This window comes from Ranitomeya imitator, chromosome 5 (genome assembly GCF_032444005.1).
Source record: "Ranitomeya imitator isolate aRanImi1 chromosome 5, aRanImi1.pri, whole genome shotgun sequence".
Taxonomy (NCBI): Eukaryota; Metazoa; Chordata; class Amphibia; order Anura; family Dendrobatidae; genus Ranitomeya; species Ranitomeya imitator.
Window position 1 is genome coordinate 82,098,630 of NC_091286.1, and position 25,544 is coordinate 82,124,173.

A 25,544-nucleotide genomic window follows, 5' to 3' on the forward strand; every position below is an offset into this window, starting at 1 on the left:
GCCAAGTTATCCGAGCATGTTCATCCTAATCGAGTATTTTCGGGATACTCGAAAAATATACTAGAGTCGGCATGGCTGTTGGATAGCCTCAACGCACGCACGGATTGCCTGTTTGTTTGGCATTCCCTGCATATGTTGCGGATTTCGAACAGCCGCAGCGACTTGAGCATATTTTTCGGGCACACAAGAAATGCTCGATTTGGACACGAGCATGCTCAGATAACAGCTTATCCCAGCATCATCATCATCACTAATAGGGACCTAACAATGCTTTGTGGATTATCAGCCTGACACAATATGGTTTTTTTTTTTTTGACCGATTGCAGGAAGAAAGAGCTCCTTTCACGGGAAGACCTGCAGTTACCCTGGAGACCATTGTACGACATGCTGGAGAGAATACTGTACTCTAAAACAGAACACCTTGGTCTTAATTGGTTCCCCAAGTAAGTAAATCAAATTGCTGTCGGCGGTGAATGTCCTGCTCAGGATCCATTTGTAAAGGAACATGTAGCCTGCAGTTACCTTGTTTTCTTTGATAGGATAGAATAGCTACACGCTGCGGAGGTGGTAGCATTCAATGTGATTACTAATTGTTGGAAAATGGCCTGGCCTCGGCATGAAAGCTGCAGTTTCACTACCACGCTCTCATTTTTCCCTTTTCATTACATAAAATATTAAATTATCACTTTTTTTTTCTTTCTTTAGATGGACTAGTTGTCTACCTTTTTTTTTTTTAATGTTATAAATATTTTTTTGTTAACTCTTGCTTAGAACACTTCAGTTTTCCGTTTTGCTAAAGATGTTCCTTTTCTGGTCTTTGCACCTTGGATGCCTTGTGTTTTGAGAGTTAAAGATTGTGTGAAATATTTATCTGATTTTGTCATTGGTAGGGTTTCTCCTCTCTGCTTTACACTGCAGCCCTTTATGTTCAGCCTGTGGTGCAAGCTCACTGACAAGTCAGTGCACATAGTAGCAATTTCCACTAAAGGGTTTTTTTTCCGATATATTATAAATGTGCCATTGCTATGTACTGAATAATGGCTGAGTCTCCCCTTGCAGGAACATCTTCCAGCAACTCCTCCTGGATAGGGGAGGAAACAAAGTAGAATTTTTCTGTTGAGTAACACATTTCCCTGCCTGTTCTATCACAGGAGCGAGTGTTTCTGCTGCGTCTCCAGCATCCTGAGATCATCATCAAAAGAAGTCGTGGCATATGAGCTCAGCGGGAGCTGGAGCTTCTACATCACTGACGTTATTTATAATGAGCTCAGGGGACTCGAGATGGGGGAAAAAAAACTCACTCCTGTGTTAAAACAGGCAGGGAAGTGTTTTACGTCACATAAAGCAGCAGCTGCAAGACACTGCTACAGTATGTCTCCTGTATAATCACTCATTCCCCCCCCCCCCCTTCAGGAGCTGTGGTATTATCAGACCATGTCCCTGTACGGTCAGACACAGCCATTACACAGTACACAGCAGGGGCACATTTATAAGATTATCTCAGCACTGGAACATTTTTATTCAACCCATCCAATTATGGATCATATTATTCCAAGCACTATGAGTTACAAAATGTACTTTGTGGGAAAACCCCTTCAAATGGATAGATGTTAGTTATGCAACAATAGAGAAAACCCTAAGTACTCCAGTATACGGTGAACCAAATGCTGTGGTAAATAATTGCCTTTGGTCCTGCAGGGAGCGCTGCAGACTTCTCTTGCTTTATATTGAAAAATGTCATTTGGACCTGGGGTTGTGGATGTGGTCGCTGATGACCTTCTGAACCTGATTGGTTGTGCTGCTGAATTCTCTTGTATTAACTGTTGGCTGTGATTAGAACTAGCAAGACTGCGGCAGACATAGGGAAGGGGATCTGCTAGCAGTTTCTGAGCTTATTCCAGTGCCTGGTATCCTCCTTGTAGGTGTATGAATGCGTGATCCTGGTCCCCTGTGTATTAATCTACAATGATGATGGCTTTTCAGATTGTTGTATACCCTGAGACATTGTCCCCAGTAGTGCTGGCCAGTCTGCAGAAGGCTACAAGATCACTGCGACATAGGATAGGCAGCGATGCTGTCAGTCATTCTACATAAATGCAGAAGGTGCCAGGAATAGGCTGATCCATGGCTGAAATATTAAAGGGGGGAGAGTATGTTAAGTAAAAGTTCCACATGGTAAAGTAAAGGTTAATAGAGAAAAGGAGGGTCTCTTTAAAGGAAACCTGTTAGCAGGATTGTGCTCGGTAACCTACAGAAGCTGTCAGATCGGCACAGTTATACTGATTAACATAATACCTGGGTTGATGAATCCATCTTGTGGTTGTTAAATTTTTTTCAGTTAATGATATGCTCGTGCTCTGGGGTGGCTTGTGTGGGGGGGGGGGGGGGGGTCTTCAAGTGTTACTCTAGTTAGGTATTCATCAGTATGGCTTCTGACAGGTCACTGATCCCTCAGTGACTTGCCCCCCTATTTTACATAATGAATATTATATATTGCTTGGGAAAATAAAAACAACCCTTCTGCAGGTAGGCGCCGGCGGTGGCACCTGCGCTGCAGCCTCATTGCATATCTTTTGTGCATATAATTATTTTGTTTTGATCTTATCCGGATATTCATAAAAAAAAAAGTTGAAAATGGCACTGGTTGCACGTGCACAGTAGCAGCTATAGGTGATTTGAAAGCTGCTACTGCGCCGGCGGTGCCATCTTGCTAGAGCAGTGATTTTCAACCTTTTTTGAGCCGCGGCACACTTTTTATACTTAAAAAATCCCGAGGCACACCACCAACCAAAATGGCACAAAATGGTGCGTCCAGGTTTGAGATGAAAGTCTGCAGTCATTCTATGTGACTGCAGGCTTCTGAATTCTCACAGCGCAAGCACTGCACACTTTCAGGATTCTCCCTTGCCGGTGGCCAGAGTGGACGGTCATGACAGCACAAGTATGTGATTTGGATACTTCTGGCCACATTCTAACTAGACGTGTCCGGCCTCAGTCAATTCATTTTCATTGAATGAGGCCACACATGTCTAGTCAGCACGTGACCGCATGTATGTAAATCACCAACATCAGAGAATTATGATAGCAGTGTGCACTGTGAGAATTCAGAAGTCTGCAGTCACATAGTATGACTGCAGACTCATCACAACCTTGGACATCCCCTTTAATGTTCCTAATAAATAAAAATGAGAATTAGTATCACAAAAAAAACACATTTACATCCAGGTACCTGATAGATGACGTTGTTTGTGGAGTCGCCTCTTTCTTTTCATCTTCACCTTGTCCAGATGCCATGATGACTCTTCTCATCCACCGGCAGAGCTCGTTTCTGCAGACTTCCATCTTCTCCTGTCTTCTGCAGCACATCCCGACACAACACCCTTAAAGATAGCAGTGTTATTATAATGCTCCGGAATAACAATATCTGCCCTAGGCTGAGCCCCTGAGTAAATAATTGCCCCTCACTTTATTCCCAGCACATAATATGACCCTCACTGTCCCTCTTATGGTACATGCCATCCACACTACCCTCTCTCTCTTTTCCATACTTCACACTGCCTTCTCATACTGTGTCCCTCATAGAGAGCTCAGTCTCTCTACTGTGCCCCTTCATTACACTCCTCCTACTTGGCATACTGTCTCCTCCTGGCTGTTACCCTCACACTACTCAGTATCTATTCTGTGTCCACTCACACTTTCCTCCCCCCATACTGTCTGCACACATTTCTAATAGCCTCCTCCTGTACATCCCCCCCCTGCTAACATACCCCTTTGCTCTCTCCATATTTCCTCCTCACGCATTCCCCCCTCACACATTCCCCCCGACTCCCCATACTGTCCTCACACATCTCATCACCGTTGCTCCCAGTACTGTCAGCACACATTTTTCCCCTCGCTACTGTGTCCACCCCCATCTCCCCACTCACCCCCACAGAATATATCCACTGCCCTTCCGATAGAATAAATCCATCCCCTTCCACAGAATAAATGCACCCTGCCCCACACATGCTAAATAAATTCCAGCCCCCCCCCACGTACACACTGAATAAATCCCCCCACACACTGAATAAATCCCCCCACACACTGAATAAATCCCCCCACTCACTGAATAAGTCCCCCCCACTCACTGAATAAGTCCCCCCCACAGAATAAATCCCCCCACACACTGAATAAATCCCCCCCACACACTGAATAAATCCCCCCCACACACTGAATAAATCCCCGCACACACTTAATAAATCCCCCCACACACTTAATAAATCCCCCCACACACTTAATAAATCCCCCCACACACTTAATAAATCCCCCCACACACTTAATAAATCCCCCCACATACTCCCCATAAACCCACCCCACGCTGAATCTTCGGTGTCTTCAGCTCCACAGCACAGGAGCACTTACCACCAAGTGTCTTCTGTCTCCTGCACGCCGGATAGTGACGTCAGCAGCGTGATCACATGACTTGATCACGCTGCTGGCGTCGCTCTGACCCAGCGATCAGAGCCTCAATTGTACTCGCAGCTGGTAGATGTCTGCGAGTACAATTGATCTCCGGGAGCCGGCGCGCTGCAGCTTCTCTGTGCCGGCTGTCAGCTTGACAGTCAGCACAGAGAACAGCTGACTCCCGTTCCCCGCGGCACATCCGACCATGTGTCGCGGCACACTGGTTGAAAAACACTGTGCTAGAGAAAAAAAAAAATTGCAGTAGCAGCTATCGCCGATAGCTGCTACTGCGCTGGCTTGGAGGAAGAAATTTTTTTATTTTTTTATTTCTCTAGCAAGATGGCTCTGCTACTGCGCTATTTTCAAAAAGTTGTGAATATCCGGATAAGATCAAGCTAAATAATTATATGCATAATAGATATGTGATAAGGCTTCAGCGCAGGTGCGACAACTGGCACCTGCCTGCAGAAAGGTTTTTTTTTTTTTCCCCAAGCTATATATAATATTCATTATGTAAACTAGGGGGCAGGTCAGTGAGGGATCAGTAACCTGTCAGCAGTCTGCATTATGAATAGCTAATCAGAGCACAAGCATATCATTAACTGAAACCTGAAAATAAGGATTAGACAACAACCACAAGACGGATTTCATCAACCCAGGTATCATTGTAATCAGTATAACGGCGCCAACCTGACACTGTCTGTAGGTTATTGAGCACAATCCTGCTGACAGGTTCCCTTTAAGCCCCAGAGAGAGAGAGAGAGTTTAAGACTTTACAAACATAACGAATAGTGATGAGCGAATATACTCGTTACTTGAGATTTCCCGAGTGCACTCAGGTGACCTCCGAGTATTTTTTTAATGCTCGGAGATTTAGTTTTTCTTGCTGCAGCTGAATGATTTACATCTGTTAGCCAGCATAAGTACATGTGGGGATTCCCTAGCAACCAGGCAACCCCCACATGTACTTATGCTGGCTAACAGATGTAAATCATTCAGCTGCAGCAAGAAAAAATTAATCCCCGAGCACTAAAAAAATACTCGGAGGACCCCCGAGCATGCTCGAGAAATCTCGAGTAACGAGTATATTCACCCATCACTAATAACGAGTCAAGAGATGATTTACATAAAGGAAGCCTCATCACTGTATGGTGATGTTCCCATCACCTTATTTTGGTCTGTTTTGCATCAGGCCTTACCATTACACTTTTGTAGCGGTTTTATTTCTGTTTATGCCTATATATGTGGTGATATATATCTTTCTAATGAATGTTGCAGTTCTGATTTCTCACTGTGTTCATGTCAGTGAATGAGAACACTTTGCTCTTTTCTTGGAAGTCTGTAGTAATAATGAAAGCAGTAAAGATATACTGTGCTTAAAAGTTGCCGTATTTGTGGTCTGACGTGATACCTCTGCTACACTTCTAACTTGCTTACACTTGTGCACACATACACAAGTATTAGGCTGTGTGCACACGATGCGTTTTTTTGTTTGCGTTTTTCCCGATAAAAACGCTAAAAAACCGCATACAATAAGCATCTCATCATCTAGAATGAATTCCGCATGTTTTGTGCACATGATGCGTTTTTTTTCCGCGAAAAAAAAACGCATCGCGGTAAAAACCGCAGCATGTTCATTAATTTTGTGGTTTTTTTTTGCGGATTTCCCACTACAAAATGCATTGGGAAGTGTCCGGAAAAAAACGCGGCAAAAACGCATGTGGTTTTCTTGCGGATTTCTTGCAGAAAATGTCCGGTTTTTCTCAGGAATTTTCTGTGAGAAATCCTGAACGTGTGCACATAACCTTACAGGTCGACTGCATTTTCTCTAGAATGTAGTGGAACACATTTCTTTTTCCTTGCAAAAAATGTTTTTTTCCCTTTTTATTCAATGGACATAAACATGCTTGTTCCACTTTTCTTGGATTGCTTCTACTGCCAATAACTAAAGGTAAAGTTCAAGGCTGCAGTCTAAAGACAGTGGCCACTATTTGATATAAAAAATGTCTTTCTCCTTCGCCACATTGGGGGATACAGGACCCTGGGTGTTATGCTGCTGTCGCTAGGAGACTGACACTAAGTTGAGACAAAAAAGTTTGCTCCTCTCCTGCAGTATACACCCCCATGCTGGCTTCCAGAGACCCAGTTCAAGCTTTGTGTTCGTAGGAGGCACACAGGGTCTGCTATTCGGACTAGAATTTTTTCTTATTTTTTTGATTTTTTTTTTACTTTTTAACTTTTTTACTTGGATGAAGGGGCGACGGATCCTTTCAAGGCTCCGATCTCCCCGAACCAACAGGCGAGCACGGAGAGTGTCGCCTCTCCGTATCCTCTCCTGCAACGTGGGATGCCACTGCCTGAGCTGATTCTAGGGGCGACGGGCCCTTTCAAGGGCACCATTCTCCCCTCCTCCCTTAACAGACGAGCACATGAAGTGTCACCTCCACGTATCCTCTTCTGCAGCCAGGCCTATTGCTGGACATTTTGCCCTGCCCACCAGGTTATAACCTCGGATGCTCAGAGGCACTCTCCATCGTGGCGTCCGTGCAGCCCCCACATGAATCACCACTGAAGAAAGCGGATGATGGAAGGAGGCGGACGGTTACTCTCCATCCCCCTTTTAAGGGGATGGAGGCTCCCCCAACCCAACCCTGCACCGTCCTAACTACCCTGGGCACAGCTCTGACATGCAGCATCTGCCATCCCCTTCATGTCGGGGTAAGTGCCACCCGGGTGCGGTCGTTTTTCCGGCGGTCATAGGAGGGCTCCATAGCGGCAGGGTCCCCACAGGGCTCCACGGCATCTTTCCTGGCGGTCCGCAGGTGTGCGCCGGCCGAAGACAGAAATTTAGCCCCCGGCTTCGGCCTAGTGCGGGCTGCATTCCGATAGGCCCCGCCCACCACTCGCATCACTCGTGCGGCTTCGGCCCCAGACCTGGCGCTTCTCGCTCCTTGCGAGACTATCTCCCAGCTCTCGGCAGCCATCTTTCCCCATTTCACAGCAGCTCTGGCCGCCGTCTGCAAGTGTCAGCACTCCTGGATGCCGGTCTTCCCCTACTCAGCGCCATCATCTTCAGATTGCGGGACACAGGACCTGGGTAAGGAGACTGCACTAGGTGCTTCCCTGCAGCTTTACCCCACATCGCTTCCAGTGGCAGTGTTTTTTACTTATATTGGGGTACATTATGTCGCAGTCAAGGGCTAAAAAGGCTACAAAGGTACATACCACCTTTTTCACTGCGTGTACCACCAGCCAGGCTCCTCTCCCTCGGCCTCAAAGCTCCCCTCTCTGCTCAGCCTGTGATGCCCAATGTGCCCAGTAGCCCTCCGCGGCTACCGACCCCAGTGTATCTAGCCCCCCCGAGTGGGCCGCGTCACTGTCACAATCCATGGCTTCGTTGGCCAAAGCGATTGAATCCCTTCATGACCCCTCTGGGGAGTGGGGCACTCGTCTACCTGGGTTAAGAGACCCCTCCCTTACAGGGGAATCATCGGCCAGCAGGGGCCGCTCTCACCTGAAGGAGGTAGACATCCAAAAAACGGATCCACACTACCTCTCCTGAGCATTCACCCTGCCATTCAGCCTCTGGTAGCTCCACTTCTTGCGCACCCTCTCCAGGGTTTCGTAGCGATCATGACTCCAAATATTTGTCTGAGGCATCCTTGGACCCGGATTCGATTCCCTCATTGAAGCTGTCAATCACGTGCTAAAGGTTGATGATGACCCTAATTTGGCTCCGGATCATGCGGTATCTTTTAAAAGAACCAACGATCCCATAGGGTGTTCACCTCTCACCCGGATTTTTTTTAGATATAGTCCGGCGACACAGGGAGTGACCGGATAAGTGCTTTACGGGAAAAAAGACCCTGGAAACGAAGTATCCCTTTTCCGCAGATCTTGTCAAAGATTGGACGGAACCTCCACTAGTAGATCCTCCAGTATCGCGTTTGGCTACCGAAACGCTTTTATCCGTTCCTGATGGGGCTTCGATTAAAAATCCCACAGAACGTCAGATTCCAAGGCTCACTCAGTGTATGAAACCTCAGGTTCCTCTCTATCCCCTTCCTTCGCTGCGGCATGGGTCGCAAAAGCAATGGTTTTCTGGGCAGATGCCCTTGCAAAATCCATTCAGGACCAGGCTCTTCCGTCTGAGGCGGCGAATCTCGCCAAACAAAACTCTATGGCTGGAGTCTGTGATGTACGCGTCTTTAACGCAGCAAACTGTGGGGCAATTGCTGCCTCAAACGCTGTCACCATTAGGAGAGCACTATTGCTTAGAGAGTGTCATGTGGATTCCTCTGATTTCTCTGCCTTTCAGAGTGGACGTCTGTTTGGAGAAAAATTAGACCAGCTTATTTCCGATGCTACAGGAGGGAAAAGCAAATTCCTTCCGCAGCACAGGCCTAAAACTGCTGCTTTTCAGCATCCGCAACATTTTCGCTTTCGGCCCTTTAGCAGTAGCCCATTCTGGTCCACCTCCACAGCCTCGTCTAGATCAGAACGATCTCCACGTACAGAGACCGACCCTCGGCCCTCATACAGGCCTAATTAGTCCTGGCGAGGTAAGCCTAGGCAACCCAGAACCAGGAGATCCAGGCCCTCCAGATTTCCTTCACAATGACTCGGAGTCTTCCGGTCGACACCACCAAAGTAGACGGACACCTGCTTCTCTTTCAACATGTCTGGCTTTCCGTCATTCACGATGAATGGGTCAGAGGCCTGGTGTCTTCTGGTTACAAAATAGAATTCTCCGCCTCTCCTCCGGCATGTTTTTTTCCTTCTCATCTCCCAAGTTCAGGAGCTCAGTCTCGCGCACTTCACCGCACCATCGAATCTCTCCGCCGAAACGGGGTAATTGTTCCGGTCCCAGAGCACGAGCGATTCAGAGGTTTTTACTCAAACCTCTTTGTCGTTCCAAAAAAGGACGGGACGTGCGCCCTATTTTGGATCTAATGCTCCTAAACAAGTATGTAAAGGTCCGGCACTTCCTTATGGAATCCCTCCTGTCAGTCATCTCAATGGAGAGAGGAGAGTTTCTAGCATCAATAGACATCAAGGATGCTTATCTCCATATCCCAGTCTTCCCTCCACATCAGATTCCTGAGTTTGCCATCCAGGAGGACCATTTTCAATTCTCGGCCTTACCCTTCGGCCTTGCCACCGTGCCCAGGGTATTCACAAAGGTCATGGCGGCGGTCATGGCCATTCTTCACTCCTGAGGAGTGGTCGTGTTGCCATACTTAGGACGGACCTTTGATCAGGAGGTCGTCTATCAAGCCTGCAAAACAAGCGTCTGCATTACCTTGGATACTTTCACGCCTGGGCTGGCTGATCAACTTGGACAAGTCATCCCCCGTTTCAGCCCGACGGATCTCCTTCCTAGGCATGATCCTGGACACGTCCAAGGGGCTGGTCCTGCTTCCTCAGTCCAAGGCCCAAGCGCTTCAGCAGGGAACCCGGACGCTTTGTCGTCCCTTTCCTCATTCCATTCGGTTTGCCATGAGGATCCTGGGGAAAATGGTGGCCGCAATGAAAGCTGTTCCCTTCGTCCAACTGCATCTCCGCCCCTTACAACAGGCTCTGCTGGACAACTGGGAGAGGAGTCCCTTATCCCTCGATCGACCATGTCCTCTGTCCTCGCGGATCAGGCAGGCGCTCAAATGGTGGACTTAGGACCTCCCCTGGCTGAGGGATGATTCCATTCTCCCAACTCACTGGCTGGTGGTGACTACTGACGCCAGCCTCCTCGGTTGGGGAGCGGTATTTCGCCACCACACTGCCCATGGGCGTTGGACCATTCGGGAGTCGAGACTTCCGATAAACATCTTGGAGATTCGAGCGATCAGATTTGCCCTGAGATGTTTCCACTTCCTCCTCGTGGGTCACCCAATTCGAATTCAATCAGACGTCACAGCTGGGGCGTACATAAACCATCAGGGGGGACCCGCACCAGGGCGGCGATGCTGGAGGTCTCCCACATTCTCCGTTGGGCCGAGAACAACTGCTCCACCATTTCTGCAGTGCACATTCCAGGCGTCGAGAACTGGGCGGCGGACTTTCTCAGCAGTCAGGGTCTCGCCTCGGAAGTTGGAACTCCATCCGGAGGTCTTCCAGCAGATTTGCTTTTGCTGGGGGACTTTGGGCGTGGATCTGATGGCGTCCAGACTGAACGCAAAAGTTCCTAACTTCATAGCACGTTCTCGGGATCCCCAGGCCATCGGGGTGGACGCACTGATATCCCTAAGGCATCGGTTCCACTTCCCGTATGTGTTTCCTCCGCTTCCTTTACTACCGAAGGTAATCTGGAAAATCAAGATGGAGGGGGTTCCTTTGATTCTAGTTGCGTGGTACACGGAGCTCGTTCAACTCGTATCCAATGTTTTCTGGCGGTTACCAGACTGCCCAGATCTGCTTCGCCAAGGGCCGATCTACCATCATAGCTCAGGGGCCCTACGTTTAACGGCTTGGCTGTTGAAACCTGGATCCTAACTCAAGCTGGTTTCTCCCAGCAAGTCATTGCCACCATAGTAAGTGCTCGCAAGACGTCTTCTGCTCGCATCTATCACCACACCTGGAAAGCCTTCTTCTCATGGTGCAGGCTCCGTGGACGTCCGCATCTCGTTTTTTCAATTCCCTCCATTCTGGAATTTCTCCAGTCCGGTTTGGATTCCGGTCTGGCGCTCCGTTCCCTCAAGGGTCAGATCTCTGCATTATCCTTGATGTTCCAACGTAAGATTGCTGCTGACTTGCAAGTCAGGACTTTTGTTCAGGGGGTCTCCCACGTATTAACCCCTTATAGAATGCCGTTAGAGACTTGGGATCTCAATTTGGTCCTGAGTGTTCTTCAGGAGTCCCGTTTTGAACCTCTGCAGGATGTCTTGCTGATTGTTCTCTCCTGAAAGGTCGCCTTCCTTGTGGCAGTAACCTCTATCAGGCGCCCTTCCTTTCCTTCCACCAAGACATAGGGTTGAAAAGGCCCTTCACACCTTGGACGTGGTAAGGGCCCTCAGGAGGTACATTTCTAGGACTGCGCCCTTCCGCAAATCGGACTCCCTCTTTGTGCTCCCGAAGGGTCACAGAAAGGGTTTAGCCGCTTCTAAAGCTACGATAGCCAGATGGATCCGATCAGCTATTCAAGAATCTTATCGGGTCAGGGGCAGACCTATCCCGGTGGGGATTAGGGCACTCTCAACTCGGTCGGTGGGTGCTTCATGGGCCATTCGGCAACAGGCGTCGGCAGAGCAGGTTTGCAAGGCCGCATCATGGTCCAGCCTGCATACGTTCACGAAGCACTACAATGTCTACACTCAATCTTCTGCGAATGCGGCCCTTGGCAGACGTATTCTGCAGGTGGCCGTTGCACATTTATAGTAGGTTGGTACTCTGTTATTTGGTTGTATTGTTCCCCACCCAGGCACTGCTTTGGGACGTCCCATGGTTCTGTGTCCCCCAATGTGGCGAAGGAGAAATAGGGATTTTTGTGTACTCACCGTAAATGCCTTTTCTCCGAGCCACTCATTGGGGGACCCAGCACCCACCCTGTTAGCCTTATGGCTCGTTCCTTTTGTGGTTCTTGACTTACTCTGACATGTTACTCTAATATTATGTAATATGTTGTTGTTGATCTCCTACTGCTTTTACACTGAACTGGGTCTCTGGAAGCCAGCATGAGGGTGTATACTGCAGGGGAGGAGCTAACTTTTTTGTCTCAAATTAGTGTCAGCCTCCTAGCGACAGCAGCATATCACCCATGGTTCTGTGCCCCCCAATGAGTGGCTCGGAGAAAAGGATTTTATGGTGAGTACACAAAAATCCCTATTTTTACATACATTAGTGGTTATTTATAAAAAAAAAAAAACACAACATTTCAGTATGTAATCATCATTCACAACTTCTCTGACAAGCAGTTTGCTGCCATACTCAAGTTAAAGATTTTTCCGTTCAGAGAGTGTTTCTTCCAGTAACAAGACTGGATGTGGACTCTGTATCCAGAGTGCTGCTGTCTCCATTGGGTAATGTATATCGGCACAGCTTGTATCCTGCACCTCCTTTTTTTTTCTTTTTTTTTTTTTTTTTTTGATACAGCTTGTTTCTTTTGCACTCCTGGAGACTGTAGATGCCATCTCCATTCTGTTGAGATCTGTGCATGTCCCTTGCCTGCAGCTATTTCTAACACTGAATCATTTATTTTTTTCTTCCTTGCTCTCCAAGCCATGTTTCATTCTTTCCCCCCTTCTGATAGCAAGTTATATTTGCCTCAACTTTTTTTTTTTTCCAGGACATTTTGTAATTTTGAATGACTCCATTCACGTGAACACATAATGTACTAACAAACAGGGAAAACAAAATCTGAGTGGGGTAAATAAAAGAGCAAAAAACACAAGGCGCTGCAGATCAGTCACTATTTATGAGAATAGGAGCCGATACGCAGTTCTCTGCAGCCGCAGCTACACTTTGAGCTGAGCCGTTTTGTTCAGCTCCACGCAATGCTTATATCTGGCTGTCACCAGGTCTATGACCCATTCTTTGGTAGGTAAGGTGCTGGGTGCCGGACCAGACTATCGCTAATCTGTTATTTATGACCTATCTTAAGTAGAGGTCATTAATATTTTATGCATTTTATCAGCGGTAAATTATATGATAGACTTTACTAATTCAGGGCTGTGGAGTTGGTATAGACAGTCGGATGTAAAATCTCCTTGATCAATCTATGGCTCAGCTCCAAGGGCCTTTATTTAATCAGAACATAGGTTTATTTAACCCCTGTAAGGGGTGCTCGGTTAGCTCTAAAATGGGAGTGATTGGATGTATTCCATTGGTTAGTTGGTTGGGCAATGAGCTAGTCCATTGGTGGATCCATGATGTCATCGGGCTGGGTTGGTCCATGAGGTCATCAGAGTGGGCATCACCGTGGGCAGATTCATGAGGTCATTAGGGTGGGATGGTCCATGAGGTCATCAGCACATGGTGTGGTGAAACAGGAAATGGCAGCCATCTTAAGTGTCACACTTTGATCTGAGCAAGCTTATGTAAGGTTAAACAATACACATTATGGGTCATTTACCTCAATCTCTTATGTCTTGAGGTTAAGTATTTGATCTTATGGCTTTCCTCAACACCTATACTGGTTTGCAGGGTCCTCATCCTTAACCTTGTATGATTGGCCCCATCCTTATCCTGGTATGCGTGGCCCCCATCCTTATCCTGGTATGCGTGGCCCCCATCCTTGTCCTGGTATGCGTGGCCCCCATCCTTGTCCTGGTATGCGTGGCCCCCATCCTTGTCCTGGTATGCGTGGCCCCCATCCTTGTCCTGGTATGCGTGGCCCCCATCCTTGTCCTGGTATGCATGGCCCCATCAGAAATGATTTTTTTTTTTTTTTTTTTAAAACAAACCAGTGCACTTACCTTCCTCCGCTCCCTCGCAGTGTCCTGCTCCATTGACCTTATGCGCTGCTCACAAGCAGAGCACAGCTGCCGAAATACAACTCCGCCTAAACCACACCACCACTGCCAGAGCCGGTACATCCAGACTATAAGACGCACCCTCCATTTTCCTTCACGTTTTGGGAGGAAAAATTTGTCTTACAGTCCGAAAAATACAGTATCTAATTTTGTGAGAAGCACTTGTATGTGAGCATTGGATTTATGAATTTTTAATCGTATTAGTGATGTATAGTCTAGATTTAGAAATTCAAGATATTTGACAAAATGTTGATCAAATTGTGTGAGCCCATCTGCCAGTGACAAGGCAACCTCTCTAGATGGGAGCTTACACTATCAGACTTGCATGATCTGAGCCAAGGCCTGAAAATGTATAAGGCAAGTAGGATCCAGCTCTAATTAAAAACAGCCATGGATAGGTAGGAGGAGTTCTCACACAAATATCAAAGCAGTGACTTAGCCCCAAATATGTACTGAAAAACTCCCAGCAAAAGGAAATGTACAGATTGCAGTGACTGCATTGCTATAGCATAAAAACAAGTACAGTAAAGGGAATCTGACAACAGGTTTTTGCTACCTCATCTGTGAACACCCTGTTTAAGGCAAAGAGACCCTGAATTCAGTGATGTATCACTTAATTTTAATCCCTTTCTGACATCGGGCATAACAGTACACCGATGTCTGACTCCCTCCAATGATGTGGGCTCCGGGGCTGAGCGCACATCTTTTCCTGCACATGTCGGCTGTTTTGAACAACTGACATGTGCCTCTAACAGCCGCGGGTGGAATTGCGATTCATCCGCAGCTGATAGCTAGTTAAATGCCGCTGTCAAACGCTATACCTTGGTACTGTTAGCCAGTAGATAACTAATGGCTAACTGAAAAGATGGTAACAAATTGCAAGCTTTCGAGACTACGCAGGTCTCTTCATCAGGACAAGACTAATTCACATTCTGAAAAAACACATATTTATGCACAATACAGCCCAGAAAATATACCATAGATAAACATTTTAGCACTCTCACATAATGGAAGTTCTGCTTCACGTCACCTGTCTTATGTCCATAAATATTGGAACAGTTCTTAGATAAGGAGTGTGAATGTTTTATGGTCCTCTGAATGGGTCTCGTTATGATGACCCCACACGGTCTGAGAAGCAAATTCCTTAATTGATGTAAAAAGACATAAATCCATGCGACACATTCATTCCTGCACGGAGTGTGTCAAAGGTCATCATCAGCTTATATTCCCAGACTCTTCTGTCTCTCTGAGGTTTGAAGTTACCTTTTTATACAAGTAATTTCGTGTCCATAATGCTGTGATCCGGGAGACAAAAATGTATTGCCACAGGTAGATCCATTCTTTTTTCTCTTATGTTGCAATGAGAATTCTTTCTTTTTCTAAGCTTTTGCCCTGTCCCATACTCCAAAGACCTAATGATGGGTAATCTATATTGTGAGCCCCAATGGGGACAGTGATGATGTATGTAAAGCTCTGTGGAATTAATGGCGCTGTATAAGTGAGTAAAATAAAAATAAAGGAAGATAACAGCAGAGCGCCCCTAATGGTCACATCCATGGGCATCCTTATAAAAACCGCTGCTGATCTCAAACCAATGATACATGGAGGCAACAAACTAAAAGTATCCCCAGATGTCCACATCCTCTCCTACAAATCGCTTATTAGAGAACGAGGGCTCCCCAATCTCATACCCAGCTTTTCTTTTTCTTTTTTTTTGTCTTGACACACAAGTAGTTTTTACGATGTAGCATTTGGGATTGATAATTTGCAGCTGTTAGTCATTCATATCAAGTGCAGTTTAGTTACAAGATTGGCATGGGATTCTCCTCACATAATGTTTACCTCTTAGGCCATGTTCACACGTTCAGGATTTGGTTAGTATTTTACCTCAGTATTTGTAAGCCAAAACCAGGAGTGGGTGAAAAATACAGAAGTGGTGGTGTGTTTCTATTAACAGCTTACAGCTGCAGCGTCAAACCTGCAGCATCCCAATGTTACAGGGTAGTGGATAGGATTTCTTGAAATCCCATCTCCACTATGCGTTAAGACGCCTCTGGGATCCCTGCGTAAACGGACATGTGGCACCTTTTTCCAGACCGCAGCATGTCTATGTTGTGGAGACGCTCAGTCTCCGCAGTATAAATTTCCATTAGACTATCATTAGATGTAGTAAAACCGTATTATCTTTATAGTCACATGCGTAGTAAGTATGGAAATGCAGCTTACTACGCATATGAACTAATTTACATAATGTCTTACCTTGTACCACAGCCAGAAGTTTGCGTCCACTGCAGTTCTCGCGATGAGATCAGCTGACCGTGACAACTGCCGTGCATGTGCGCGCCAGAGACAGTTATTTCCGGTGGTCATCTGCAAGCTCCGCTGTGTCTCTGTCAGGCTGGATGGTGGCATAATGTCACCAGTCAGCCAAAGGCATCCAGATGTAGCAGAGCTGGACTCGTCTTGGGACACTCGGTAATGGACTACGGCAGACAAGGGAGTATTTGTGTTGGTTTATTTTATTTTTGTCGCAGGAGGTCGAGGGAGCCGGGGATTAGGCGATCCAGTAAGTATAAGTATAGTTAGTTAAGATCCTTAAAGGCCTGTATTCTGGCTGTGTTTACCATGTAACTATAGGATTAGTAATGGATAAGTGTCTTAGACTCCTCTCCGTCACTAAGCCCTGACAATAAAAAGGTGACATCAACCCGACAAATATTACCCCACTTGCCACTGCTACAGGGCAAGTGGGAAGAGCCGGGTAAAGTGCCACAATTGGCGCATCTATGGATGTGCCAATTGTGGGGCGGCTGTGGGCTTCTATTTTTAGGCTGGTGAGGGCCAAACTCCATGAGCCTCGCCAGCCTGAGAATAGCAGCGGCAGCTGTCTGCTTTTTCCTTGGCTGGTTAACAAAAATAGGGGGATCCCACACGTTTTTTTTTCAGGGGATCCCTCTATTTTTAATAACCATCCAAGGTAAGCATATGAAAAAACACAGCACTCTGTTGTGTGGTTATTGGTGCTCAAGTAGGGTATCCAGCCCTTCGTAGCAAATGTTCAAAATAACTTTGCACTCAAATGTTATTGAGAAAGTTAAGTTCCAGACAATAAAAATCTTGTTTAAAGTTTTCGGTCCAAACTGGACCTTCCTCAAAACAATTTTTATCTGGTTCAGTGGTGTGGATTTTTTCTCCTTTAAACAGTAGTGTCTGAGTGTGATTTAAGGTGCCTGGAGCTCTGGGTCCATTTATATAACGGAACTATTTGTCCTTAGGCGGTTGCCAACAATGTGCGCAGTATGGAGGCTCGGCGCTGCTTGTGTGCTGTGCCGCTTGTGGCAACTTAAATCACACTCTGAGACACTACTGTTTAAAGGAGAAAAAATCCACACCACTGAACCAGATAAAAATTGTTCTGAGGAAGGTCCAGTTTGGACTGAAAATGTCCTACAAATTATTATTGTCTGGATGTGTAATAAATGAACTTGCCTTTCTCAATAACATTTGAGTGCCATGTTATTTTGAACATTTGTATGCAAGGTAGGCAGACTGCTGTGGCCTGGTATTATCAGGCTGGTAATGCTCATGGATATTATTATTTATTATTATAGCGCCATTTATTCCATGGTGCTTTACATGTGAGGATGGGTATACATAATAAAAACAGGTACAATCTTGAACAATACAAGTCAGAACTGGTACAGGAGGAGAGAGGACCCTGCCCGCGAGGGCTCACAATCTACAAGGGATGGGTGAGGATACAGTAGGTGAGGATAGAGCTGGTCGTGCAGCGGTTTGGTCGAGCGATGGTTACTGCAAGTTGTAGGCTTGCCGGAAGAGGTGGGTCTTCAGGTTATTTTTGAAGGTTTCGATGGTAGGTGAGAGTCTGATATGTTGTGGTAGAGAGTTCCAGAGAAGGGGTGATGCGTGAGAGAAATCTTGTTTGCGATTGTGGGAAGAGGAGATAAGGGGGGAGTAGAGTAGGGGATCTTGTGAGGATCGGAGTTTGCGTGCAGGAAAGTACCGTGAGACGAGGGCACAGATGTATGGAGGGGACAGGTTGTGGATGGCTTTGTATGTCATGGTTAGGCTTTTGTACTGGAGTCTCTGGGTAATGGGGAGCCAGTGAAGGATTGAAGGAGGGGAGAGGCCAGGGAATAGCGGGGGGACAGGTGGATTAGTCGGGCAGCAGAGTTTAGAATAGATTGGAGGAGCGCGAGAGTGTTAGAGGGGAGGCCACAGAGCAGGAGGTTACAGTAGTTGAGGCGGGAGATAATAATAATCTTTATTTTTATATAGCGCTAACATATTCCGCAGCGCTTTACAGTTTTGCACACATTATCATCACTGTCCCCGATTGGGCTCACAATCTAGAATTCCTATCAGTATGTCTTTGGAATGTGGGAGGAAACCGGAGTGCCCGGAGGAAACCCACGCAAACACGGAGAGAACATACAAACTCTTTGCAGATGTTGTCCTGGGTGGGATTAGAACCCAGGACCCCAGCGCTGCAAGGCTGTAGTGCTAACCACTGCGCCACCGTGCTGCCCCAGGAATGTACGGATCTGTGAAATATTTTTGACTTGAAGGTGGCTGGAAGTGGAAAGGGGTGATATGTGGTTTGAAGGAGAGATCAGTGTCAAGGAATACCCCGAGACGGCGAGCTTGTGGGACTGGGGAGAGTGGGCAGCTGTTTACTGTAATGGATAGGTTCGTTGGGGGGTCGTGTGAGATGGGGGAAAGACAAAGAATCAATGAATTCTGTTTTGTCTATGTTAAGTTTTAGAAATCTAGTGGAGAAGAAGGATGAAATAGCGGATAGACATTGAGGGATTCTGGTTAGTAGGGTGGTGATATCTGGTCCAGAGATGTAGATCTGTATGTCATCAGCATAGAGATGATACTGAAAACCGTGAGATTCTATGAGCTGCCCCAGGCCAAAAGTGTAAATGGAGAAGAGCAGGGGTCCTAGAACTGAACCTTGCGGGACTCCAGCAGATAGGGGGCGCGGTGAGGAGGTGGTGTGTGAATGGGAGACGCTGAATGTTCGGTCAGTTAGGTATGATGAGATCCAGGATAGGGCCAAGTCTGTGATGCCAAGGGATGAGAGGGTCTGTAGTAATATGGAATGGTCCACTGTGTCAAAGGCAGTGGACAGGTCCAGGAGGAGGAGGATAGAGTAGTGTCGCTTGCTCTTGGCGGTTAATAGGTCATTGGTGACCTTAGTTAGGGCAGTTTAGGTGGAGTGGTGTGACGGGAAGCCTGATTGTAAGCGGTCGAAAAGGGAGCAAGATAGATGGGAGGACAGTTAAAGATGGACGTGTTGTTCCAGTAGTTTTGAGGCACAGGGGAGAAGTGATATAGGGCGATAGCTAGATGCAGAGGGCATTTTGAGGATAGGTGTGATTGAGGCATCTTTAAAGCTTGAGGGGAAAACACCAGTTGTTAGTGATAGGTTGAAGAGATGGGTTAGGGTTGGGATGAAGACTGGCGATGTTTTGTATGAAGTGGGAAGGGATCGGGTCAAGTGCACAGGTGGTGAGATGCGATCTTGAGAGTAGAGTGGAGAGATATTGGATCCTTACCAGCCTGAAATACCAGTCCCCGTAGTCTGCTTTACTCTGGCTGGTTATGAGGGGCCCCACGCCATTTTTTTTTTTTTTTTAATTGAAAAGGATGGGACCTCTCTCTGTGCTTTCCTCCACTTCCTGTGTCATGTAATTTCGGCTGTGTCACAAGATTCACCATTATGTAAGTTAGTACACATGCATAGTAAGCTGCGTTTCCGCATTTAATATGCATGTGACAAGGAAGATAATGCGGTTTTACCGCATTTAATGAAAGTGTATGGGTAATTTACGCAGCGGAGATTGAGCATCCCCACTACATAAATTGCTATGCCTCGGTCTGTAAAGATGTGCTGCGTCTCCGTCTCTGCGGGCGTCGGTGCATGCATAGTGGACATGGGATTTCTTGAAATCCCATCCACAATGCTGTAATATCTGGACGCTGCAGATGTATGCAGCGTCCAACCCGCAGCGTTTACGGACTGTGGGAACATATCCCAATATATCTGCAAACAGGAATTTTTTTTTTTCCTTCCCAGAAGCCAACTTTCAATTAGCTTTATTTCAACTGATAAAAAAACACATAAAAAATGCTAGTGACCTCGGGTGCAGAATTTAACTACGTCAAATCATGAGCAAATACGGAGCCATTCCTGACCTTGGAAACATACCCTCATACTTTTCCTATGATTGCCAAAACCAGGAGTGGAACAAATACTGAGGCGAAATACTGATGTGTGAACGCGGCCTTATAATTTGGATGCATTGATTCCCGTCTGTTGACCTTGTGGTTCTCAGTGATGACCTGTTGCTTATTTACATCCACATGTGACAAGCTATGTCTCCACTTCTGACCCTGATCCACCCGATTTGTGCAACTCCTATTGCCTCATGTTCTCCATAGTTAGAGCCCATCAAAAGCAGTGACCCGGGGTCCTGAAGCTGTTTATTCCGGGCGTTTATTGCTTGTTCATCTGCAGCATGACTCGTTATTACCCAAGTGATGGGTGTAACGGTGTCATTTTCCTGTGCTGGCATCAACATGAGGAGTAAAGGGCTGAGTCACAACCGTGGTGTGTTTGCTCCAGGAGTGTCAGCGCTGGCAAAAGAGAAAAGCTCTGTAGGCTTGTAACTTCCAGAATGCCCTAATATTATGTGCCATTTTTCCAATAATAATTTTGCTGAAAGGGACAGGTAACATAAAAAACTTTTTGCATCTGCAGAAGTGATATTGTTAGATATTACATGTGGATGTTATGGCTGCGCTTCTGCAGGCTTCAGAGCTGAAATCTAGCAGTAAGCGTGCGTTCAAGAAGTGTTGACATTACACCAGGAACTGTAATGTATTCTGATGAAGGAAGAACTGCTTATCCCGCTATGTAATAGTAAAGGCACCATAACAGTGTTCACACATGGCGTTTTTGCAGCAGTTTTTTTTTTTTCAGCTGAAACGTTCACTCTTGGTAGTTAAAATGCTACATATAAAACGAAGCAAATACCTACATTTTTGTTGCATGTTTTTTTTTTTTTCTGCATCTCCCAGACGGATTACGTTTTTTTATGTTTTTTTTTTTTCCCTACATTCCATGTTAACATTCGTTTTATTCACCAAAAAAAACCACGTGGTTTGTCCTGATGAAGAAATCTGTGGACTTCAAAAAGCATTGACCATTAAAAACTGTACTTCAACAATATTTTTTTTTGCCTCTTGGCTACTTTCATCACACACGGATTCTCCGGCAGCGCACCAGAGATCCAGATCTCCACTCATCTACTTATGGGTCAAACACGTAACCAGTTTATCTGTGTGGCTGCAAGCTTTTTACGGGTAGATTTCAGTGCGGATCATGCAGCTGGCTGGAAATCTGAAAAATCTGTTGTTCCCTAATACACTAGTATTGAGGATAGGTCCAAGCGGAGTAGTGCAGTGCATCTAACTGTTGCTTAAATGCATAAAGAGAAGAAAAAAATCGGTAAGGACTCCATAGGGCGGCACTACGGATACGGTTTAATGATCTCATCTTTTATTTTGGGAACATAACATCCATAAAATCCTTGTGGTGCTAATTCGCCACCTCTCCCCCTCTGATGTCTTGAATGGGTTTGGCTGTGGTAAGTTACTAATAGTTTGAAAAAATGAGGGTATAATGGAGGCACCAATAAAGGAAACGTAACTGAAGGCATATTATCCAACATAATTTTTTGTGGGTCTCAGAAAGCCAGGTGTGAACCATCCCCTTCTTCAATCAAGCACGTCAGGTTCGCCCCCGAAAGGAGTCACTTTAATTGGGTGGCATTTATTTTCTAATTTTTACTATATTTGTACCTTAACCCAATTACTTAACTAGTGATTTTAGGAATTATCCTTTTATCTCCCATCCTTGGGATAAGACATGACTTACTGATCGCTGGGGTCTGACCGTAGGGATCCGCAGAGATTTTGAGAATGGGTCTCTACACTCCAGTCCTGAATGGAGTGTCATGTTCAACTGACAAGGAATGAAGTTCAGCGCTCGACTTTCTCCAGCAGTTGGAGTGTCAGGAATAATGTGGAGATCTCGCATCCCCCACCTCCGCTCCATTCAGGACTGGGCTGCAGATCCCCATCCTCTGCGTTCCAGATCTCTGAATTGCTGGTGATCCAACAAGTCAGACATCTGCAATCTGCACGTCGTGCTCATTGGAAGTAGAGCAGATAATGTGATTTTTGGAATAACCTTAATTACCTGTACAGTACATTTTTAAGGTGGACAAAATCTTTTTAATCTATTAGTAATAAATGCTCTCATGTAGAATTCAGTGTCAGTGATAATTGTGATTCATATGAAATTGTCATTATAGAATGGATTGTGACCACTGACAGTGTTATTGTGTCTTTGTGTTCGGTGCACAACTCCTCGCATTGTTCTTGGTTTCGTTTGGTCATTTATAGAGGGCGCTGCACTGGATCGTCTCCTGCATGATCTTATTCTAACTTTCTGCTACTGTTCTGTAGTAATAAAGATTTTTCTGCTGAAACTTTTTGTGCACTGTCCATGGCAGCATAGCTGCCTGACAGCCCTTCCATGTGTTGGATGATCAGCTCGGGCTGTCTGCTGGATTTACGTCCTTGTTGATTCTGGGTCTGCCTTCTATTGCTTCATCATATTCCAATTTTAAAGAATAGATTATCTAATCTCTAATTTACTTTTCACATTGTGTGGTAGTCATTCATCCCAAGTATAAATCTGATCTCGCATGCCTTGGCATACATTGTCAACCCGTTGATATGATGACTGTGGTTTTATTCATGGGGTTTGTCCGCTTGATCTGAAAGCTTCTCTATTTTGAGACAGAGGCACTTCTGATGACGGCATGGATCAGCAGCAAACACTCCAGCCGTTGTAGAACTCCAACTCCCAGCATGCCCTGGCAGTCTGCATCTGGAGTGGCGCAGGTTGCTGACCCCTGGCTGGTGGGTGCTATATACCCCACGAACATGCATTACTAGTAAGGGCTCCTGTCTTAGCGTCTTCCTCAGCAATGCATGGTGACAGACAGACGGGGCTCTTCTCGCAATAGTTTTTCTAAGGCTAATGCCCTAATTCGTCAAGATTAGCATTTTTTTGTTCTCGCTGGTCTTGATGATAGTGTGTGGGGGAGACACTCTCCTGATTCATGTCAGGGATAAATTGGCGTATTCATGCCAATTCGCTGAACCTTTACGCACCTCTGAGTTGCAAAAAAAATTTAGCGACTTTTCATATCCATTTACAACCGAATTCTGCCGGATTTGCTTTTTCCCGCCAAGTTCCTGCATTGAGTTTTTCGTGCGATTGTACTCTCCGTACTTTTACTATGCTCAAAATGAAGTGTTTTAGGCTACTGTCACAGATCAGTTTTTTGCTGACAGGCTCAATCCGACGAATTTTGAAGAAAAAAAAAAAAAAAAAAAAAAAAAAAGATCCATTGCAAATTGTGAAAAACTGATGCGACGGATCCATTTTTTTGCTGGATCCGACTAGCTGATCGAGAGAGAGAGAAAATTGAAAACACTATTGCACATACCCTAAAAAAAAAAAAAAAGTGAGCATGCTCCGTTCCAAAAATGAAGTACGTCGCCGGATTCCGTCATTTGACAGGTGCCATAGGCTTCCATTATAGCAGACACCGGATGGCGACGAATCAGTCGCTGTCTGTTTTTTTTGACGGACACAAAAAATGTTACTATGTCAGTTTACTCCGACCCCTGGAAAAACAATTTTCAACAGATCTGGCGAAAATGGATGAAATGTGAGGCCATCCGTCGCTAATACAAGTCTATGAGAAAAAAAAAAAACAATTCGGCAGCAACTTTTGCCGGATCCGTTTTTTTTTTTCAAAATTCACCGGATTTTGCCTGACAGCAAAAAACTGATGTGTGAAAGCAGCCTTAGGCTATGTGCACACAATGCGGATTTCCTGCGGATCTAAAGTGTTTTTTTCCCGCGCAGAAACGCTGCAGATCCGCAAAGTGATTTACAATGCAATGTGGTGCGGAAAATTCTGCATGGAAAACGCTGCAGATCAAAAGAAGGAGCGTGTCACTTCATTTGTGCGGATCTGCAGCGTTTCTGCACCCTTCTATTATAGAAATCCTCAGGGTTAAAAAACGCAGGAAATCTGCACACAATCCGCACAAAAAATGCATCAAATCTGCACCTGCGTTTTCTGCCAGGAGATGCAGATTTTGTGCATTGAATTCTGCACCCCAATCCGCAACGTGTGCACATAGCCTTACAGTTCCAGCAAAGTGGGCAAAACAGGACATACCAAAAAAAGATAAAAATGCAGAGGAAACAACGCAAGTCACCTAATTTACCGAATAGGCACAGAAATGCTGTAGCATCACAAACTCACCGGATGCTCATTGTGGAACGTAGCCTTAATGTCCATTTCGGCTTGATGCCAGACGCACGGCCCATCCCCCCAATCTGGTTCTTAGCACCCACTGGTTAAACCCTTTGTCTCATACCAGAGCCGCTTTAAGGCTAATGCCAAACCTTCTCTCAACCAGAACATTATCTTGTATCATGACTTCTGCTTTTGTCTCCATTTCCATATTTAGTTCGTATCGACCAGGCTTGTCCTCCACTAAAACAATTGTGCTTAATGTTTTACGTAGGTGGTAAGGACCCTTTTTTTATCTATATTTTTGTTGCTGTATTCTTGCTGCTTGTTGGCTGATATATATATTTTTTCTTCCTGCATGCCTAATGCCATTAAAATCATATCACGGGTGTTTTGTTGGCACAGCGTCATCTGTGCACAGTGTTGGCATGTGATAAAACCTATGACAGATACTCACGCAATCACCCAGGGGGTGACCCCTAATAACTGCATCACCATGGAACTCTTGATGAAACTCACACACTTTAATAACGGAGCTGAAGCCATAAGGCTCTGTTCACATCCTACTAGTAATGTATACTGCTCGGAAGGGCTCAATTCACCCATCAGAGGACAAATAAATTGTCCTTTTGATCTTCATCGAGTCAGTGTTTGTGTGGGCCTATAGATGTATCATAGTAGACAGCATGTCCATAGAGCTGCATACAGTAATAAACTGGAAATCCTATTGCTCTGTATGGCTTTTTTAATAGTCTTGTATAGTGGAACATGACGCAGCCTTCCTTTGATAGTTTATGGTGTTTTTCTTGGCGAATGTCAAACAAATGCCAACAGTATGATGTGTACAGAGCCTAAAATATGCACCTTTCTTACTCAAGCCAAGGAAAAATTACAAAATCTTGTGAAATTATGGGGTTTTAACCTTGTGGAAAGCAACCATGATTAACTCAAATTAGCTAGTAGTCTTAATAAACCAGACTCGACTATGGGTTAGTGACTGTAGTCCAGCTGCATTTTCTGTTGGGAACCTGAGGTAGTCTTCAACCTGACTCTAGTTTCATTAGAAGTTCAAGCTGATGCTTTCTCTCTTCCGTGTGCTTTACACTGTTACTCTGCTTGTTCAGGTTGCGACCTCATGACGAAGTAAGTGCATGGGTAACTGATGCCTGTAAGAAAATTAAAATGATCATACACTGCAAGC

At 45.6% G+C, this 25,544-nt stretch overlaps 1 protein-coding gene across 1 annotated transcript in view; it reads left to right on the forward strand.

Moving 5' to 3' along the window:
- Positions 1-25,544, forward strand: part of PSME4 (proteasome activator subunit 4) — a 228,326-nt gene that overhangs the window by 55,621 nt on the left and 147,161 nt on the right. Inside the window, exon 3 of the mRNA XM_069768879.1 lies at positions 327-443. Within this exon, the coding sequence (XP_069624980.1) occupies positions 327-443 (117 nt within the window). The remainder of the gene's footprint in view (positions 1-326; positions 444-25,544) is intronic.